Consider the following 22644-nt stretch of genomic DNA (forward strand, 5'->3'; position numbering starts at 1 on the left):
CAGGCTCTCTCCAGACCAGCAACCGTGTTGCTGGTCTGGAGAGAGCCTACAGCGCATGTGTATTTGGCCGGCCCGAGACAGCCGGCCAAACACACATGCACTCTGAGGGGAGTGTACAGAGCACTCCACTTGGCTCGTCACCCCCAATGCCCCGCCCCTTTTACACAAAAAGAATAATAAACAGAGTTTATAATCCTTTCCATGTAAAAGGATTTGCAGTGGTTGCTGCTGTCGGGGGTGACGCTCCTCCGCCCATATGGAGGAGCTGCGCCTGGCCCCACAGTACAGGGACCTAAGTCGACCCCTCACACCCAAGACCATGAAGGTCCTGGTGACACTGGGAGTGGGCACACTGTGCCAGGGGCACAGGCACAGGGGGTAGGGGGTGTGAGAGCGAACCTGAGGGCCAGAGAATGGGGCCCACAAGGGACTCAACTGACCAGGAAACCATCTCCCAAGTCCTGGGAGCATACCAACAATCCCAGGACAGGATGGACCAGATCTTTACCATGTTGGGAGAAAACCAAAGGCTGCAGAGAGAATACCACCAAAAGGTCATGCACAGTGGCGGACCCACAATGCCACCATGGCCTCCATTGCAGGGGTGCTCAGGGACTCCACCACCACCCTGAGTGCTTCCCACACCCACCAGCAGGCCCCTTCCACTAGCCACATAACTGAGCCAACCACATCTGCCGCAGTTAGTGGAATGGATACCTTGCCAGGGGAACCACAGGCCTCTAGCACACCTCCCTCTGTAGCTGATGAACCCCCCGCAAATGAGGTCGTCCACCCAGACATTTGACTGGAGTAGATGCCAAGACAAAACCCACTGCCAGGAAGTGAAACTCTCCTGATTACTCTCCCTTGTGTGCCACTGAGACACCCTGTTGACTGTTCAATGACATTACTCCATTTTCCCATGGCCCTTGGACACTGGACCTGTGCTATTTACAGATGTGCCACCTACCCTGATGATTACAACTACCATGACCCCACTCATCACCTGTTTGTCACTATATGCACCATAGGTTTTTTGTTCACAAATCCCCTGCATGCCCAATAAACACTATTAATCACAGCAACTGCATATGTGTCTTTGTTTGAACATGTACAAATGTTTTGTGGTATGCCCCCCTAAACCAAAAGGCAGTGTAATTGACAGCAGAAGGAGGCAGCATCTGCAGGAGACACAGTACAACAGATATGTCCAGGGCAGATGTAAGGAAGTCACTAGTCCAGGTACACACTATAGTGAATTCAGTCATCCAACCTGCACAAGAGACCATGACACAGAGTTATATGAGGATAAAAGGCATGGTGCAACACAAAGCACATATGCAGTACACAGTTGTCCAGCCCAGTGTAGATTGCCACCGGAAAAAGGCAAAACAGATGACATTTCTACATCCCCAGTCACAGGAAATACATGACAATACACTGTGACTGCCATCTGTCATGTGCAAAACTCCATTCTGTATACAGTTACCAATGGCTAATGAACATGAATGCCTCAAGCCATGGGTAGCAGAAGCATTGATTTACAGAACACAGCCAGTGGGTGGAATAACATGAGGACAGGAGAATGCAGTACACATAGCTCAACACAGGTCTGCCTGTAGGAGATGTGAATCTAGCAACCTGCATTGAGTACACATGTTAGATAAGATACATGTAAACTCAGCACCTTACATTCAAGCACTCACCTCCAACAACACACACATAAGGAAAGGAACACATTACAACACCACTCATGAAACTAATCAGGAGCACCATTATCAGCAATCAATGTCGATACACATCACTTGCAAATACACAGTCAGCATACCTGTATGTCACTGGAAGTACTGATTGATGAGCTCAGTCCTAGAGTCAGCTGCACCATCCTCATCTGCCTCCTCATCACTTTCCATGTCTGCATCACCAGCCACTAGTCCAGCTGCCTCCTCCACATCAGCTAGCAATGGTATCTGACTTCTCAGGACAAGATTGTGGAGCATGCAGTAGGCAACTATGATCTGGCACACCTTTTGGGGGCTGTAGAGGAGGGCACCTCCAGAGAGGTCCAGGCACCTGAAGCTGGCTTTCAGAAAGCCACATGTCCTTTCAATTACACGCCTCGTCCTGCTGTGGGCCTCATTCAAGCAGAGTTCCCTTTTGGTGGCAGGGTACCTCACTGGTGTCAACAGCCGGTGGACGTTAGGATTGCCAGAGTCACCTGTGTGCATAAAGGTAGGACCTGTTACAATGCAGGTACAGCCAGAGGGAACATTGTGATGACAGGTGCCATAACAGAGACACACATCCAAATGCATACATACGAATGAGCCAAGCCCTCTCTTTGTGTAGTCTTGTCATCATGTGTGGGGCATTGCTGTTCCTCAGAATGTAGGAGTGATGCACAGATCCTGGAAACTTGGCTGTCACCTGTGCAATGTACTGATCTGCCAGACACACCACCTGGACATTGATTGAGTGGTAGTTCTTCCTGTTCCTGTACACCTGTTCAGTGGCACTGGGAGGGACCAAGGCTATATGGCTGCTATATATGGCCCCATCACATGAGGGATGTGTCCCACATCATAGAAGTCTGCCTTCACATAGGACAAATCTCCATGTTGGGGGAACCTGATATAGCTGTCCAGGTGTTTCAATAAAGCTAATCTGGCTATATGATTGAGTCAGACTATTCTAATGGCTATACCACAGACTCTCATTTCACACATCAGATGTCAACTTGTAATAGCCAAATCAGTGTTGATTTCTATATTGGCATCGCTGTACAGAGTGTTTGGTCTGGCATGTCATGTGACAGGCAGGTGCAGTGTGCACTGTGAGTGGAGTTTTCTTCAGTGTTATGGATATGTTACAGAGGCCATGGTCTGATCATGTGTTGTTACAGTAGTGGCCAGTGGTGTTTTGTTCAGTCAGCTGGACATCCAATGGCTGATAGGGGCATAGAGAGGTATGATGTGTATTCAGGCATACAATTTATGCTGCATCCAGGCCATGCTGTGCCAGCAGAAATGGCTTTGGCAGTCATCATGTGGATGACCCCTGTTGTGCTGTCCTACTTAGGTATTGATGGGGGCGTTTGGGATGTAATACAGGTGTTGGTAGTAGGGACATGTTGTGACATGATGTAGGTGATGTATAATGGCACCTGCGATGGCCTAGCCAGGATAAGTATTGTCACAGATGTGCTTGTTAACCAGTGTGTATGAGAGCACTGGTTAGCAAGCCACGAGTTAACCCATTTTCACCATATCTCTCTCCCTGTCTCTCCCTCCCTCTCTCTCTATTTGTGTGCATCAGCATCATCAGGCGAAAGAGAAGGGGCACAGGCGAGTGAGGAAGCAGCAGCCCACGGGACCCAGGAAGCTGGTACCAGCAAGGCCGAGGGACGGAGGGCGAGGGGAGTGCCAAGGGGAGACCTCTTCGGAATCCTCCTTCAGTGGACTCTCCTTGGTGGTGGACCCATCTGGGACCACCCCAGCACCATCATTATCTGCCACCACCTTACTAGCACCGCACTCCCTGTAGCTCCCCACCCAGTTGCCCGTGCCCGCTCACCCAGGAGAGTGGACATCTCCTTCGCCACAGGCACCTCTGCACCTGCCCCAGTCAGCTCTGCTGCCCTCAGTGAGGAGGCTAGAGACCTCCTCAGGTCCATCTCTGTGGATCAGTCCACCACTGTGAATGCCATCCAGGGACCGCAGCTCAAGTCCAACAGACGAAAGCGCTCCTGGAAGGCATTCATGGTGCCCTGGCTGGCCTCCAGAGATCCTTTCAGGCTCTGGCCTCTTCACTGATAGCAGCCAGTGTGCCTTTGTCTACTGTCCCCACTCCACCTACCTCTTCCCAATCCCAAACCCCTTTCCCAAACCCATCCAAAGCACACATACACCCAGGAATGCATCCACCTCAACAGACAAGGTTAGCACTGACAAGCACAAGCACCACAAGATCCCCCACTGGCATACACACAAACAACAACCACCTGCAGACACAACAACATCTACTACCTACACTGATTCCCCCACCCCTCCTTCACAGACATTACACCTAACACATCTGCAGCCACCACACCATCATTTGCGGATTCAGCCACAATACCTATCTTACCCACAGTCACAACAATATCAGACCCACAGACATCTAGCCCACCCACCACAACCACTGACCTTCCCACATGCAGCACATGTACCATACCTGCAGACACCACTCCAAGAGATAGTCACCCATCCAGCATGGCATCTCCCTGCACCTCCTACCCCCTCCTCCCAAGACACCTCAATGCCTGCACTCACCCACCCAACAGACAGCCAGCACCCACAAGCATTCCACGCACTCACTTGCACCCAGGACATCCAAACCAAACATCTTACCACCACTCCCTCTCCCTCCACTCCCACACGCCTTTGGCATGACTGCCCCCGTGTGTCAAAAATAAATTTCATCTCTGAGTTTTCCTTGTTCCCTACTCCTCTCCCACCCTGTGATACCCCCAACCGTTCTTCCTTCCTCCCCAGGTCCAATCCTTCCACCTCCAAGTCCTCCACTGCACCCTCTGCTAGTGCCCATGCCCCTCCCCTTCCAAGAAGTCTACCCCTCCCAAGCCCAGGCCCAAGGACCCCCCTCTCAGACCCAAGCCCAAGGACCCTCCTCCCAAACCCAAGCCCAAGGACCCCCCACCCAAAACCAAGCCCAACCCCCCCTTCCATCCACCCAGTCCCTAAGGTGCCGGCCTGCTATCTTGATGCCCCTACCATGTGGAGGTCATTTTGCAGTCAGGAGTCAAGTTGGGGCTGTACAAGGTGCCATTTGTGCCTTTGGCACTTCGGACTGGCCATTGGCCTTTTATTTATAAATAGTTTATTTTTATAGTTTCTTATTTATTAATACATCTGGACCAACATGTTGTTGGATTCAATGTTTAATTACTTGTCCCACCTTTCTTTCTACATGGCAGTTTGGTGTTTGTGGACTTTGGTTTGTGTGTGTGTGACGTGTATTTCTGTTGGTTGTGCCAGCTGTTGTGCCTGGGCTGCATGTGTGGGTGTGGCCCTGGCATTTGTCCCACTGTCATTGCTGTGTAAATTGTGTTGTTATATGCATGTATGTAACAAAATTGTGTATTGTTTGTGTAGAGATGTGTAATGGTGGTGTTGTGTGCCCTTGTGTGGTTGTTGTGTGTGCGTCCGTGTGTGTGGTGATGGCTAACATCATATGCGTTGTTTGTAGTGTTAGCGTGTTCTGACGTCTGCTTCGTTGTATGGCAGTGTGAATGTGTTTATTGGTTGTCTGATGTTGTTACGTGTTGTTGTCAGTATGTGTTGTCATGTGGAAGTGTGCAGTGACATTGCTTGGCATAGCGTCTGTGTAGTTGCGGTTGTGTTGTTGTTGTTTGTATCAGTGCTGTTGTGGATGGTTGTGTGAAATAGTGGAGGTGCTGTGTCTGCGGCTTGGTGTGTGTATGGCACGTGTGTGTTGGCCGTTGTGTGTGTAGTACGAGTGTGCGTGTGTGTAGTATGGGTGTGCATGTGTGTATGTCAGTGTGTGTGCATGTGCGTACGGGTGTATGGTTATGTGTGTGTGTCGCCGTCTGTATGTTGTGTGTAGTTTGGGTTTCCCCTCCAGTGTGTGGTAGGTGTGTGTACTCACAGTTGTTGTCTTTGTCATTGGTTCTGGAGTCGTTGTGCGAGCAGGAGCAGTGGGAGGACTTCCAGTTCAGGTTCCATGGCGGCTCCAGTCACGTATGTTTTCCTGTAGGTGAGTGTCTCCTTTTATAGAGTTGGTTTCCGCTAGGGTTTTCGTGGTGGTGCAACCGCGGCGGAAACCTTGGCGGTGTGCAGCATCGTAATATGTCCGGCAGAAACATGGTCCCCGCCAGCCTGAAGGTGCCTACCGCTGTCTGTGGCGGCATGTCCACACTGGCGGTTGTTTGGCTGTGTTCTGTTGGAAAAACCGCCATGGTCATAATTGGACGGTCTTCACCGCCAGGCCGTTGGCGCTTCGACCGCCGCCGCCAACATGGCGGTCCTGAGACCACCAAACTCTATAACTTCTCACACATTGCTGCTTCTTCTTTTAACATGGAGACTAGTGTTTACTTCTCTTTCTCTGACTGCAGTTAGAGGATTTTGTAGCGTGAACTATGTGACAATCTAACATACAACACAATTTAAATACATGTAAATAAACAGTGCAGGTACTTAAAAAAAATATCAACAGTTAGGAAAGCACAAATGAAGCACATTTTGCAATAGTAAAGTGTGATGGAAACAAAGATTTTAAAATGCTCAGACCAAATCATGACACTTTGCTTGGTGATGTGTGCTGGAACGCGCATGGAAGTGGAGATCAGTCTTCATCCGATTGATCTTTAAGCTGATTAGGAGGCAAGGGAGTTAACAACAAATTCAAAATTTTATTCATGGGGCCTATTTGGCCACACAATGAGGACCAGGAATCAGTATGCAAAGTTTAGTAGGTTTATTACAAATTAGTAATCAATCCAATATAGGTGCATATCAAGATCATATTATAAAGATACAGAATCAGAACCGGCAAGCTGAAGCACCAAAATAGGTTCAGTCTCAGTACCATAAGGCATACAAAGAATACAGTAACAGCGATACAGATACTAAGAAACAGAAATTGGCTTTCCTTAAATAAATTTTGATCACTCCTGCTAAACATGAACATATTTAATAGTCATCTAATCCGGGCTCTAAGCTAGAATGGGAATGTTTAGAATAGAGGTCTCAAAGTATTCGGGAATACAGGAAGGAAGGTGTCAGCATAATGGAGGCTCCAGTAGAAGACTTCTGGAAAGGGAAATCATTGTTTAGCATGAAGCTACACACTAGCAAGGACAAAAAAAACCAGAAAGGTCTGTACCCCTCAAAGTCAAAAGGGAATTTGCTGTGCCGTGTAACAGTGTGAGCACTATTTTAAGACCAAAAAGTTCCAGAAGCATCCATATCTCTTAATGCGTCACCAAAAACCCAATTACTTCTCTTTCTCACAGTGTGCATCTGCAACATCTGTTGCTTTTCCCACCTCACATAGTTTGAACAACCAAGTTAACATTGAGCACCCTTGTTCCCGATACGCAATGAACAGGAAGCTTCTTCTGATCATTATATTGTACTGTTCTTGCTAACATTTCTCTTCCCAGCCTTAATATCTCTAAACACAATATTCCTTTCTCTACCTATGTAATCACGAAAACAAACCTGCAAAGAAAAAGAAACATGCAGAGCAAGGAAAAATATATTTCATGTTAAGAAATAAAGGCCTAGTCAAGCTAACTTTGGTTAATTATTTTCAATGTGCACTTTGAATACACAATTATAAGTGTATGCATAATGTCAGAATAAATATAAAGCGTAAATAAATTAAGTCATGATTACATATGCAAAGTTCTTTCAATAAATGCAGTGTATCTTGAAAAACAAATGTAAATATGAATGAGAATTATGAATCTTCATGTGAAGCTAAACATTAAAACACACGTATATAAATCTATAGTTTCTACAATGAATACATCTCAGTAATACATTTTTGATGCTTCACTTTACATTTACAAAGTTAAGGGACACTCAGTCTAAAGTGTCAGGTACACATATATATTGCTTCTTTGATGTGTAGGGTGTGAAACCTAGATTTCCCTGCTCCATGTGCAAATGATAAATATTTGCTGAAACCCGCTTTGCACACATTATTGTTTGTGCCCTGCATGTCAGTGTGAATTGTATGTCCGTTTCTATGGAAAATGTGCTGTGTGTATGTGTGCAAGTAAGGACACTGTGTGTAAGTGACAACATCCTATCACACTATGCTTTAGTAATATTTGCAACAGTGTGCCCCAAAATGCACTACTAGCTATATGTCCACATGAATGGGTGTGAAAGAAAGCTTGGATTTTTTAAAATCCTTATGACTTCAATGATGTAACATCGATGGCAGCATCCTCACTCTGGAAATTGGCATGCTTCTTGTATTGAGACAATGAAAGCACCAAACACATTTTTACATTGGAACAAAATCATCTTTATTAGGTTATTGACCAATATAATTCCGGAAACCATGAGTGTATGGCGAAGACCAGGAATGCGCCCACACTTGGTGTAGGAAACAGTTTGAAGGCACCACTAACCCGGAACTGTTAGCTGTGACATGGAAGTGTTATGTTATTTAATTTCATGATAGTTGTTTTCTATAGCGCGACTATTGCCTAAACAGTGTCCTAACACTGAAATCTATCAACTGAAACCACGGCAAATATTTACTAGCTGCAAGGTTACTTAACGAACAGCAAGGTCCTAAGTCTGAAAATTCCTAAAAATTAAATATATTTCCCGCCTGTGATAAAGGGGAGAGCTATAAACACACTTTCCAGTGTTACACTCATTTGAAAGGTTCACGCTGGGAATATGAACATGCAGTCATTGGAAACGGCAGATAGTCATTCCAACCAATGAGGAGCCAATGCGTTCGAGTCAGCGACAGTGAGAAACTTTCTGAGCAACAGAGTGCGAGGAGGTCAGTGACTGAGGTAGTGCACGACTGAGAGACTAGTGAGTGAGTAAGAAAATACTAGTATATTAATTAGTGCGTGAATAAGTGAGCGAATGGTCTAGTGAATGAGAAGCCACTGGGCACATGTTTGGGGGATAATTTTAAGTCAGAAGTATAACATCTAATGATCAGCACTGGTTAGCACAAGATAAATCACCTCTGTAGTCTGAGGTAAGAAGAGAAATGTAATTTGAAAATAGAATATTATATCTAGGGAATACCTGTCCGATTGAGGGCTATGACATGTCATTGCTTGTAGGCGTACAATATTTGGACATCCACAGAGACCGTACGTGAAAAATTACACTCCCGATGAGATCATGTTGTTACTAGTAGGTCAGATCTGATCCATAAGTTCCCCCCCGAATCCATCAATGTGATGTCCGGAAAAGGACAGCCCTGGGAATACAAGTAGATGTAAGATCAATTAAGCGATGGGACACCAGGTTTGAAATGGGTTCCTGCGAGCCCGGTGAAAACAGGTGACCCACTCTATGGGACAACACCTTATGCAAGCAAAGCTACTGATTAACAAGAGACTGTTGTTTGACCATGAATCCATGCTAATTTGGGGACCAAACCATTTCAAAGGTGAAGGTCTTGTTCAGGCAAGATGGGCAATTATATCACCAAAAATAATACCGAAGACAAATACACAATAAAGTAGGAAAAAAAAGAAAACAAAAGACAAATACCCAATAAAGTAGGAAATTAGCCCCAGAAAATGGGATTCGGTCCAAACTGAAAAACAAGATCACTGATCTTAGCTGGAAAAGTCTGGCTGAGTAAACGTTTTCTATGGCATGGAGACACTTTATCAGTTGACTGTCTTCTTCTGTGCACCAATGGCCAACGTAATACAACACTTGTGCAAAACGTCATGTAGATGTGCCTCATTCCACACATCCTTGATGTCGCAGTGTGTGGCCTATCACCACATGTGCCGGTATGGGAAGGCCACTTCTATGCAGAGCACAGCCAAGGACGCTTCACAGCCATAGGACTCCTGCCCCAGCAGTTTCCCCCGGGTCAAGGGCGAGGCCATACCCTCAGCTTTGGTGGTCACTGTCCAGTCCTTGCAGTTGGCATTTCGAATGCGGATCCCTTGCTCGCTGGAGCCATGCCAAGCAGCCTTTTTGGCCCTAGTCGAGAAAGGAGCACAAGAGCATAAGGAATGGACTTACAAAGAATAGAACATGCACTTAGGCAAGTTAACTTTGATCCAGTCTCAAAAAACAGAAGACTCCACATGACTCCATTTTGCACTCTTACATCTACTGTTACTAAGTGTACGATCTTTGATTTATGTGATTAATGATACCCAAAATTCTTCTGAGCTTGGGCAACCATAGAATTCTATGACACCAGGCTAGGATACTATGGCTCATATTTATACTTTTTTTGTGCCACATTTGCACCGCTTTTTGACGCAAAAACGAAGCAAACTCACAAAATACAATTGCATTTTGCAAGTTTGCGCCGCTTTTGCGTCAAAAAATGACGCCAATGTGGCGCTAAAAAAAGGATAAATATGGGCCTTTGTCTCCTGTCCTAGACTTCATTTAACAATCTAATGCGTTCTAGAAGTAGTCTTAGACTTAGGCAAATGATTCCTCACCATATACGATACCCTAAGATCCCAAGGACAGGCCTAGAGCATCAACAACTGGGTAACCTGAAACTATGCCTGAGGATGGCTTCACCTAACCTCTGAGCTCTTATGTAAATAATGGAACACATCAGCTGCCTGTTCATCTAGAAAGAGGGCTCAGCAATTGTGATTATAATGATGTTCAGTAGGCTTTTGTGAGGCATCTTAGACACAAAAATATACAGCATACGTGGCGGATAAAAGAAAGGAGTTGGAATATTTGTGTCTTGAGTTTTGGTATGAACTACAGCAGTGAGGGAGAAAATCTTGAATATTCTTTTATTTGGAGCCAGAGTCTGCTCCTGAGGCAGGGTTCTATAGCTTCCTGTTCTCAGGTCAGTCTTCCTGCATAATTTCTCAACTTCTGTGGCATTTCCCATGCACCCACCCATGGAATTTGGTGCATTCCCAGATTTACCATTACCATGGTAGACCTGGGAATGCATCAAGCCTCCCAGGGGAGCCATAATAAGGGGAAACATGTTTAGTTTTCCTCTTTTTAAATCTCTTTCTATGTGTGATGCAAAATGCAGCACACATATAAAGAGGAAAAAGCCACAGAGAATTGTTTTTGTGCAAGTTTGGTGCAAGGGTGCCTGCGTCAGCACTTGGCAGCACATTGTGTGTCAGCGCAGGGAAGACAGAAATGCGCCGTAAAATGTAAAATATGGCATATTCCTGTCCGTTCCCTATCACACAGTGCAGCAAGGTGGCTTGCCACACTGTGCTGCATGAATTCTCGATAAATGTGCCACTAAGAGGCTTCCCCAGTAACAACATACCCATCCCACTGTGAACACCAGAGCTTCGTTCACTGTAGGTCTGTGACCTAGGAGGCACAGCGGAGAGCTGTGCACATGCCTGACGCAAGAGCGACAACAGCATTAGGATGACAGGTGTGTGGCATGTATAAAGGGTACCCAACGTTGTAATAGTTACGTTTTTGGAGTAAGAAAGGCAGTAAGCTCTGGTTTCTCAGCCAGTAGCGCAAAGCATGCTGGTACGTACAGGGCCATACTTAAAAAGAGAATTGGAAACTAAAAGACACAGGGGGTCATTCAGACCCCGGCGGGTGGCAGGAGCCGCCCGCCTGGCGGGAACCGCCGAATGACCGCACCGCGGTCAAAAGACCACGGCGGCCATTCTGTGTTTCCCGCTGGGCTGGCGGGCGACCGCCAGAAGGCCGCCCGCCAGCCCAGCGGGAAACCCCTTCCCACGAGGACGCCGGCTCCGAATGGAGCTGGGGTAGTGGGAAGGGTGCGACGGGTGCAGTTGCACCCGTCGCGAATTTCAGTGTCTGCAATTTCAGTGTCTGCATTGGCATGGGCACTGCAGGGGCCCCCAGGGGCCCCACGACACCCCTCACCGCCATCCTGTTCGATGGCGGTGAGGGGGTCGGAATCCCCCATGGCGGCGCAGCAAGCTGCGCCGCCATGGGGGATTCCTCAGGGCATCGGAAAACCGGCGGGACACCGCCGGTTTTCCTGTTCTGACCGCAGCCAAACCGCCGCGGTCAGAATGCCCTGCGGGGCACCGCCAGCCTGTTGGCGGTGCTCCCGCCAACCCCGGCCCCGGCCCCGGCGGTCCTTGACCGCCGGGGTCGGAATGACCCCCACAGTATGCTAAATGATGTAGGCTGAAAAACCATGACAGATTGAACATCACTCTCATGACATGGAGCCAGGTTTATTTTTTAATGTGAAAATCTCAAACTTTTCAAAGATAAATCATGACCACAACTCTAACACCAATAAAAACATTAGGTGATCAAGGTGTGACCTGCAAAGAAACACGAGGGAGCAAGAGAACGGCCATGGGCACAACCTGGGTACCAGAACTTGATGGCTCGCAGTTTAGTACTTCTTCATGTCCTACTTACCAGAGCGGATCCAGCATCACGTTGCGGCCATTGAAGGAGTAGATTGGGACCCTCGGGTGGAACCTGTGCTTTGTATCTTCAAAGAGAGAAATCCAGCTCCTGCTCAGCACCTGGCCCTAGAACATGAAGCATGGTTTACTGAGATGGGCAATCTGAGAACTTCCTTCAGGGAGGAGAGTAAGAGTTGGCAGAGAGAGGTCCTAATCTCCCATTGATACACTAGGAACTAGAACAAGTATCAGAGAGAATATTAAGTTATTAAAAGTAATTGTGCATTATTGCCTTCTCCCATAGGCAGTAACAGCTGTTAAAAGCCCCTAACCCAAGCATTAAGGCCCTTAAGTGAGGGTGAGGGCCTATAACAACCATTACAGTTTTTAACGCTATTAGAACATTACAAGCACTGGGATACAGTGTTATAAATTAAACAGAGAGAAACAAAAAGATGAACATTGGAATGTCGGAGCAGAATTTTTGTACCAGACATTATTGGCCCTTTCATTGTCTTCAATGGAGCTCCAGTATTCTAGCGAGTGTTAACAAGTGGGACCCCATTAGAACATTCAAATTGCGAACACCAGAATGCCAAGGGGTAGAGAGACGAACAACTTAAGAGCAAGAAGTATTGTGGCAGAGTTAGTCAGGTGTCATTCGCAAAAGTCACTGACTCTCACTAAGTGCAACAACTCTTTTGTGGGTATTGGTATTGTACATTTTCCTCCAATTTCTGTATAGCCCAACCAGGCTCCTGCCAGACCATATTCAACAGACCTTCAGGTTCACCACCGGGAGGCTTCGGTCCGCCCTCTTCACAATGGAGATGAGATCCTGGCTAGATGAGGAGAGGAAGGCCCGAAAGGTGCCATAGAGCGAGGCCTCCTGTGACTGGCGGTAGCACTGCAGGTCCACACCTCGTATGCTATTCATATCACCGGAAAGGGGGACGTTCAAGGCCACCAGACGAAGCTGCAAGGACAGAAGGAAATGTACTCACTTTTCTGAGAAGGGTGGGGGTGGGCCAAAGGGGCATACAAACCAAATTCATTAGCCAGATTTAGGGGTAGACTTTGATTTCTGCTTAAAGAATTAGGTTAGTTGATGATTTTGAATGCCACCATTCTCATCTGACTCAATCTTTCGGCTGCCTTCAAAAATGTAGATCACAACACACTACTGACTGGTCAGTCCGCCCTTGGTCATACTGGTATCACCTTTGAATGATACACCTCCTTCCTCCAAGGTCACAAATACTATTTCTCCTCTTAATCCATCAGCTGCTTTACCTTTGCCCTTCTCCTGTGCTAGGATTCATCATGCGCCCCAAAGCTCTTGTCACTCCTCACCACAAAACTTCTATTTCTTCTAACTACCATTAAATGGTACTAAACTGTTTCAAGCTAAAAGCTGAGAAAACCAAAATCAGCCATCTTTCATCCTTCTCTGCTCTGGCTACTCTATTCACTATGGTGGCTGAAGGCTTTTCTGTCGAATGCCTCTGCATCTTAAGTAGCATTGATGATGCACCTTCATCATCACCTCCATGTCTACATAATACCACCACCTAGGTATATGCAAAAACTTCCCCTCCTCTGAACACCACTAAAGAACACATCACTGATTTAGGCATGTTCATACTGGGCTCCAACCAAAGCCTATTTCTAGTAATATCACCGAACATTTCAGTATAGGTAAGTTATACTCTCAGGAACAGATTATGGGCACTCCAGACCATGGATTCCTGTGTTTCTGAGATCTTGTTGTTTGTACTTCTCTTGTTTGGTTGACCTTTTCTTGGCTGTTTGTATATTCTTGGCTAGAATCCAGTGGGATGATAGCTTTTGCTTCTAGACAGGAGTACATTCCAGAATTTAAATTCTGGTTTAGCACAGTAGTCAGTGTAGTGTTGGTTGATGCAGCCATGTTTCTTCCTGTAAAAGGCCAGACTTGCAAACAGATTTTGTAAATTTTGCAAGCTGATGGGGATCTTCTTGGGTTGGGGTTATGCTTAACTGGTTACAATAATCCCGATAAGCATGATTAGCAATCTGGTTAGTTACAATCCATGGTCTACTGAGAACCGTGGAAGATCATCAGTGAGTAATAATAGAAGGACATTGGTGAATGACAGGACTGAGACAAATATTTTGCCAACATTTTTAACATTTTGTTTTTGAGCCGATGCTGACAACACGGAGAGGGCATGTCAATGGCAATTTCCACAGGATGTACCAACTGTCTGCAAAGCATAATCTCTATTTTAGTGCCAATGACACATAAAAAAATATTCCCACATCTAGTGACAGATGTGATAGAAACACAATGGTACTGGATTGGGCCTTTGTGTCATCTTCCTGATGCATACATCTGTAATTGTAGATAGTGTTCACATTTCATGGCTAACAGATAACTATAAGTGTTGAGATGTAGTCTACTGCATCATATATTTAACTTTCCAGGACAGTGAACTGAACCTGGCAGTCTGGATGGACTGCTCCTAATGGATCAGGCTAAAGACTCATTTTCATTTGGGTGGTCTCTATCTAGAGTGGCACAATGGGTGGAAAACAGTGGACTGGAAGGCAACCTGAGTGATCGCTAGTGGCTGAGATTAAATGGAGCATTCCTGACATACCGTATTGTTTGTTGCAGTAGATGCACTAAGTGCAATGGGTATGCTCATACGTAGGTCCCGTGCTAAATGTGTCACAGGACCCCAGCTGTACCTCACTGGAAAGGCCTAGTTATGCTAAAACTGGTCTGAGTTGCCTGTTGTACCATCTGGGGGTACCACGCCAGGCCGTACAGCCTATTGGAGTAGGATCTAGATTGTTTTGCTTATGGCAGGACCCTGTCTAGAGTGGCATTGTGAAAGAAAAACGATGGGCTGGAACACAGCCCCAAGAGATCTCTAATGACATTCCTTCCATCGATTTGTTTGTTGAGATTTCCAGAAGATCAAGACTGCTTGATGATCTTCATCTAAGGTGCAGAGGAGGTCCTCATGATAGTCTCTCTCATAGCTATGGTTTTCTTTATTAGTGAGGTGATTATCGCATGCTTCAAGCAACCAGGCACTATCCCTTCTGAAAATATGTGATCAGCGATGGTGTTGGAGAAAAGATTTGATGCATGATGCGCGGGAGAATGCAACAGATAGGTTAGCCTTCCTGATCTTGCTTGTTAGTTTTTATGTGCTGTCTCTCATCATGGATTTGAAGCAGCAAGGTGTGCAGTGATAGGTAGGGAGATCAGCGAGTCTGGTTAATGTTGTTTGTTATGTCCTCATAAAATTTGCTTGTTTTTCCCGGTGCAGAATAGCGCTAGGTCCTCGCACAGTTGTGGTGTGGCCATATGGATGTTTCTCATGGACGTAGGATTAGTCAACAGTCATTCCCTTTGGTTCATTGTTAGGTTGTCATATAATTTATTTATATAGCACAACATTTGCTTGGCCATCTTACTGCTGCTGAAGAACATAACTGCAGGCAGAATTAGGCATTTGCTGAAAGTGAGTTAAAAACACACACATCTCATATAGGGGAAAGAGAGGCTGGAAGTGAAATTACAGGCTGAAGAACCGAGGGGCATATTTATGAGAGGTTTGTGTCATTCATACACCATACAACGTAGTACATGCATGACGCAAACCTCTAAGTCAGAGTTTTGAAGCCATGCAAAGACACTTTGCATAACTTTGAATGGCTTCAAAAATTTGGAATAATGCAGCGCAGTGCAAATCACTGCATTGCATTACTCTGTGCAAAGAGAGGCATTCCATGGGCGTTTACGTGGATGTTCCCATGCAACTCCCATGGTTTTTGGTGCATTCCCGGATTTACCAAGCCTTGTAAACCTGGGAATGCGCCAAGAAGATATGCCTCCCAGGAGAGGCGTAAGAAGGAGAAATATCTTTATTTCTCCTTGGTACATGGTGCAAGGGTGCCTGCGTTGGCACTAGGCAGCCCATTGTGTGCCAGCGCAGGGGGGAAGGACAGGAATGCACCGTATACCGTGAATATGCCACATTTCCGCCCTTTCAAAGTGACATAGCGCAGCAAGGTGACTTGCTGCGCTGTGTTGCGCTGCACTGCACCCCTTTGCCATAAATATGACCCCCAAGTCTTTAACTGCTTGCAAAATATCAGGAGGGAGGATTCCAAGCACAGACAAGCGGGAGGGAATTCCGTGTGTGACAGCGGTCACTGAGAAAGAGCAGTCAATGAAAGTAATTGCTCTTGTTTTGGGCACTTCTAATAAGGAAAGGTGGGCAGAGAGTGGAGGTTATTGCGGCAGGTAAATTCTGGATTTGGCAGCAAGGAAGTCAAATTCGACCGATAAATGCCTTTTTGTATTAGGGTAAATAGTTGACACAGGACTCTGCAGAAAAATGGTAGCATAAATGGTTTAATAATGAGGCTGATGTGATCTTTACAGACTCATTCAGGAATCAGTCGAGTCACCGTGATTTGAACCAATTGGAATTTCTTCAGGAGAATTATGGGGACCCTCAGATAAATTGCACTGATTTGTTTGACACAGAACATCCTCTCCTCTCTGTCTTGCTTGTTGCACTTGAGTATCCCCCGTTGTACATTTCTTTATCTTACTGACAACATTTTAGGATGCATGTTGTTTAGCAGCTTACTTCCATTTGTTTTCCTATTGGTATTTGTGGGAAACCTTAAAGTATTTTTAGAAGCCTTATTCAGTCCAGCATCATGGTAATGTCATGAAAAGCTTCAAAGCAGTTCTCAGGGCAGCTTTTTGGGTGACACATTCTGAAAGATGATTCTATTCCCTTTGTTTTGCAGCCGACCAGTAACAGTGTGATGATTCTATTTCCTTTCCTTTGCAGCCTGGCCAGAAGCAGTGTTGACTGCAGTTTATTTTAGTAGCAAAGAACGTGCAACAAGAGTGAGAAAACAGTTGGGGTTTGTTTTGGTGGACTGCTAGCTTCAACTTTGCTTGTGAAGATCAGGTCCAGAATGTATCCGTCTTGTGAACTCAGCCCATGTTGATTGTTTTTGTTGTCTATGCGATTGGCGCATTGTTTGATCTCATGGACACCCATTCAAGGATTCATTAAGCCAATGATTGCAAGTAGAGTGATGGATCAATAGTGTAAACCAGGAAGAAGTTGTTTAGTTGGGGTGACTGGTAGATGACTTCTGTATAAAAATAAGTTGTTTGTATTGTCCTGAGTTAGATACAAACATCTTGATCTTGGTAATGGGAAACAGTTCATCCATAATGGTGACTGAATAATCTTTATATCACATTTTCCTAAAACCTACCATGTGATATCGATTTCTAGTGATCAGGTTTTGAATACTGAAGGGTACCTGGGTGCAGAGTAATTGTTGCTGAATCCGACTCTGCTACCACTGCTTTCAGCTCTGGGTTAGGTAATGTGCTCATCTGGATTTTGTTATCAGTCGTTAGGTATGTGTTATTTTTGTAGCGTGAACCTAGCCAAAAGGAAGTGGAGTGGGTTCTGGTGTCTTGTCATGGTTTGCCTGTTGAGTTTGGCCCTCTGGGATTCTTCATGTTAGGAGGAAGACGTTCATCACTTTGCTCATAGTCTTAATACGTCTTGGTTGCCCTAAGTACCCATAAAATATATCTAGATCACAGTCTTTCATCCTAAACTTATTTTGTTACACAATCCCACACAATGGCTGAGATTTACTGTATTTGTAACGTTTACGGTTGATCACCTTCTATCTCCAACTTCTACCTTGGTTTATGTCTTGCAAGCACTTCCATTTGCATTCTTACACTTTACATGAGCCTCGCAAAGTATTTGAGTTCAGGCAAGTAATTATTATAACTAGAAAATCCAACTTTATTTATGCACTTTTTCTTTATGTAGTCTGCATCCATTCATCTTTACTTTTTGCAGTACCCGCCTAACCCATGCCTCTTGTAGATGACTTCACTATCAGTAACCCTAGCATTTTATTGCTTGTATTTTACCAGGTCTACACAGGACTGGGACCTTGCATCACGTGCTTTAATTGAAACCATTGGAGCTATTCACAAAGGTCTCTTACATTAGTATGTAATTTACATATGTAATGTATGCTTACATTTTTTAGTAGCATTAATACTTTTGGCTACTCACAAAATCCAAGTGGGAATTTACTCAGAAATATAAACTTACATGTCTCCACCCCCTGGTAAAGTGGAGCTGAATATAAGATACTACTGTCAAAAAAGACAGTAGTAAATCCAGCCCCACACATGGCCAATGACTGATACTGCAGCATCCTCCACAGATAACATTGGAGGTAGGCACTGTGTAATAAGGTTAAATTAAATTAAAATTATTAAGATTAGTTCAAAACATAAATAAATATTATTTACAGTTACAAAATGTAAAAATATCACATTTATTATTTAATTATAAAATGCTGAACTATATGGAATTCAGACATTATACATTAATGTAGGATTACTATTTATTAAAATATAATTAGATTCGTTTTACTTATGTGTATGCATCACTTTCATTAATTATTAATGTATAATAAAAATATTGTTTTTGTTTATATTGTAATAATAGTTTCGAATTTAAACTTCAGAAAATATTTCTAAATAATGTAATATGTTTAAATTAATTAACGATATAAATCAAAATTAAATCAATAGTGCTGTAGCAGTTTTTTATTTTGTTATGTATTTAAATGAAATATTTCAAACTAATCTAAATTAATATTTAACCTAAATTATATTTTTTAATTCACTGTAAAGTTCAATAAGCTTTTCACAAATTCCGTATACGTAGAGATCTCCACTCCAACTTTGGAGACTCCCTATGGTAAAATATTGGGAAAAGTAAACAAGTTTATTTAACTGGAAAAAATTAAATTCCCTCCTAAAGTAAAAATAAATAATATTACGAATTAATAATTAATATAATTAATAAACGTGATGTATAGAATTATAGCTCTGAACTGGAGTACTTTACTATGGTTTTGAATCCCTTTTGGCAATAGTATCTTTAGAAGTGCAGTTTGTGAAAAGCAATGTACTTACTCTTTTGTGGGTAGGTACATGTCCCTCCCTAAACCCGTCCATGAACGCCTCCTTACTCCTCCCATTTAGTAGAAAGTATGCACCTTTTTCGAGCCCATTCGTCTGGTCCAGCCCAGATTTAATACTAAGAAGTTAGCGTACACATGTAGGGATCTCTCCATAGAAAAGATAGGTGAGGTGAAGTTGGAGATTCACACAAACTGGTTAGTGAATAGCATTTTGTAGTACTTGTATTAGTATTCTAGTATTACTAAAGTACTACAAAATACAGTTTGTGAATAGGGCACTGTATGTAAAAAAAAAGATGCATATCAGTTGCTGGTGTTATGCTGTCCTTCAGTGTAATGTGTTAGGAGAGGCACTGATCCCGAAAATCGAAGAGAAATATATATTAAAAAATGTACAGCTTACCTCATGGTAGATTATGATATGTTTTATAAGGAATACAAATCGCTGAATATCAATCGCTGAAGGTGTGTGCTGTTAGGTACTGCAATAGTTAACTGCTGGTTTATGCTTGCTGTAGGAGAATCATGGTAATAATTCTGTCTAATGAGTTCTGCTGTGAATTAGTATGTGATGAGACTTGGTGGGTTGTGATGTGAGCATGGTGATAGCCAAGTATATACCATACATGATCGGCTGTACATATGTGCTAGGAGTTCTGTTTGATGACTCAAAACATCAGGAACACTGCTAGAAAAAGAAATAAATTAACCTTTCGGGTTACAGATAATACTTTTCAGAGGTCAGTTCACTGTATTAGAAGTCATAAACTGATCTTAGTAAGACAGAATCAAGCTTTTGACTAAAGTTCAACACTGGTTAAACATTGCTGATCCCTGACTCAAAGAGGGATTGGTCATTATGCCAATAAACTGTGACTTAAAACACCAATCGAGTTACGTCATAATTAGATTACTTAACATTTTACCCTCATACCATGCCCTGGCCCCATAAGATGAAGCTATTGGTATCTTACTGAAGGTGCCCTCTGAGTGATGCTGACATGTACAGGCTTATCATTTATGGCAACGTCCTCTTCTTTCTGTAGGTAGAAATGCACACATTTAGTAAAACTGTAAGCACAATGCAATAGATCTTTCTGGTTTCTAAATTCTCACTTATAGCCACCAACAGTATTTTTTAACATGGCCTCATATGATTTGAAAATTATTCACTCTTTCACATTTGAACTTATGAGATTTTGGTGAACAGTGCGGGAGATTGATGTGCGTTCCTATATGAAGGGTCAAATAAATAGTGCCCGATTAGCTCATGGTGATACTGGAAGTAGAATAGTACATATGCCCCAATCTATGAGAGCTGCCCAATGTTTGTCAGATTTGAGTTATAATAGTACCTCTGAATTCCTTCCTCATAGCCCCTAATTATGTTTGTTGGACGGGAGGTAGAATATTAAATTTGCCCTCCTCCCTTAAATATAGTTATACCCAAATGTTTGATATACTGCAGTTAGAATAGAGAATTTAATCCCCCTCCCCAATGCATGCACTTTTCCCAATATTAGTTAATAGCATATTTGTTTCCAGTCCGAGCCTTCGTCAGCTGCCAGTTGAGGAGCATTATCAAGATAGAAGATGTCTTTGTCACACAAGAGTTGAGCATTACATATTGATTAATTAATCATCCAACCAATCTCGTTGTTCATGAATTAACATTTTGATAGCAGAATTACTTTGCGAGCTCGGGGCTTTTCTTGTCTTCTTGCAAATTAATTAGTAACTGTCAATTTTTAACAAATGTTATTTGTGTGAATCCTTGAACTACTGTGCCTGTCTTGCATTGCCAACTTTATATTTCTTTAAGTATTTCATCATGGGATGTTGGTGTTCTGCAGCCTTCATTTTTTAATTTATGACCATCGTTAACAAAACCTTTCGCAACTGTAAAAAAAAATGTATGTCCAAATATACCTCAATGATCTGAGTAGGAAAAGTGTCACAAGTAGTATGCTCACTGTGACTTAATTCACAAAATAATACTTCATAATATGTAGATCAACGCTTATTCCTCCTTTCTATAAACCAAGGTTGCAGTTTTTTTCATCACAAGTTCTTCAGCCATGGATTATTCTTTACAGCAAATTTTGTGAGTTTAGTAGCATTTAGAAGTACTCTATCTATTGGCACAGGTGGTAAGTAAAAATTTTTTAGGCCGAGACATAAATGATATATTGCAAGGTTGCCAACACCCATTATAGATCACTTTAGGCCTGATTCACAAAACAATAAAGAAAAATAGAGAACATTTCACCCGAGCGTTTGCAACCCAGATAGAACTGGAAAATCCAATTTTCCTATGAACACATACTCACTTTTTTTCTCTCCCCCCCAGTGGAAACATTTTCCCTGTTGAGAACCTCTTCTCCTACCCGCTACTTGTGGGATTGTTCCCTTTCCAACCTGTAAAGGGATTTGCTCCTGCCCTCGTCTGTTCATTTCATGGTGGGAAGATGTCGGAGAGGAGTGTGAATACCTACAAACATTTAGGCTTGAGGGTAAGCGTCAGCTCTCAGGGCAGTTGGGCACTAGGATGCCCGCTCCTGCCCGTTCCTGCCCCAGGCAGATGGTTTTCTCATTCAAAAATATTCTTTTGCAAAGATCATTTGTGAGAACAAGGCAAACCTTTGGAAATTACAAAGTGATTTAGGGCCAGATGTATCAAGCGATTTTGCATTCGCAAACGGTGCGAATTGCCAAATTCGGCCGTTTGCGAATGCAAAAATGCCTTTCAGAATGTATGAAAGGCATTCGCAGTGCAATTTTAAGGAATCGCTAAAATAGCGATTCCTTAAAATTGCGACCCCATTTAGAGAATCGCAAATTGCAATTCCCTAAAGAGGAAATCGCAAATAAGGAATCCTTATTTGCGATTTCTTAAGCACATGTATCAAGCATTTCCTAAAAGCGAATTGGGCATTTAGGAAATGCAATTACCACCAACAAAAGTTTGGTGGTAACCATGTGCAAATTTTAAAATGCATTTTAAACGCATTTTTAAAATTGACATGTAGCACACACATGCCCCTAAGGCATGTGTGTGCTTCACATGTCCGTAAAAATATTTTTGGGGTGCAGCAGAGGGGTCCTTCGGCCCCCAGCACCCTGGGATTTGCATTTCCAAATTGCTAATTCCTAACTGGAATTCGCAATTTAGGAAATGCAAAACCATTTGCAGCAGGCCCATAGGTGCAAATGGAGTTGGATTCTCTATTTGCGATTCGGTAATAACATTTGCGATTTTTAAGAAATCGCTATTACCGAATCGCAATTTTGATACATTGCATTTTGCGGCTCAGAAATAGCGATTTCTTAAAAATCGCTATTTCCGATTTGCTAAATACATTCTTGATACATCTGGCCCTTGATGAGTACATTTCTTTGTGAATTGTACCCTTAATCCTCAAGGAAAAAACACAGCTTGGCTTTGATCATTTTCTAATTTTCACAGTCCAGTAACCAAGAAA

General features: G+C 43.6%; 1 protein-coding gene across 2 annotated transcripts in view; it reads right to left on the reverse strand.

The window, feature by feature from the left end:
- Window positions 1-6482: 6482 nt before the first annotated feature.
- LOC138299370 (collagen alpha-1(XV) chain-like) overlaps window positions 6483-22644 on the reverse strand; it is a 171336-nt gene continuing 155174 nt past the window's right edge. Inside the window, exons 21-24 of one of the 2 annotated variants that reach the window (XM_069237594.1) lie at window positions 20137-20202; window positions 12888-13082; window positions 12117-12232; window positions 6483-9728 (exon numbers count right to left, since the gene is read on the reverse strand). In XM_069237594.1, coding sequence (XP_069093695.1) covers window positions 9518-9728; window positions 12117-12232; window positions 12888-13082; window positions 20137-20202 — 588 coding nt within the window. In that variant the 3' untranslated portion in view covers window positions 6483-9517. The remainder of the gene's footprint in view (window positions 9729-12116; window positions 12233-12887; window positions 13083-20136; window positions 20203-22644) is intronic. The other variant, XM_069237593.1, reaches the window with a different exon arrangement.

This window comes from Pleurodeles waltl, chromosome 6 (assembly GCF_031143425.1).
Source record: "Pleurodeles waltl isolate 20211129_DDA chromosome 6, aPleWal1.hap1.20221129, whole genome shotgun sequence".
NCBI classification, from domain to species: domain Eukaryota; kingdom Metazoa; phylum Chordata; class Amphibia; order Caudata; family Salamandridae; genus Pleurodeles; species Pleurodeles waltl.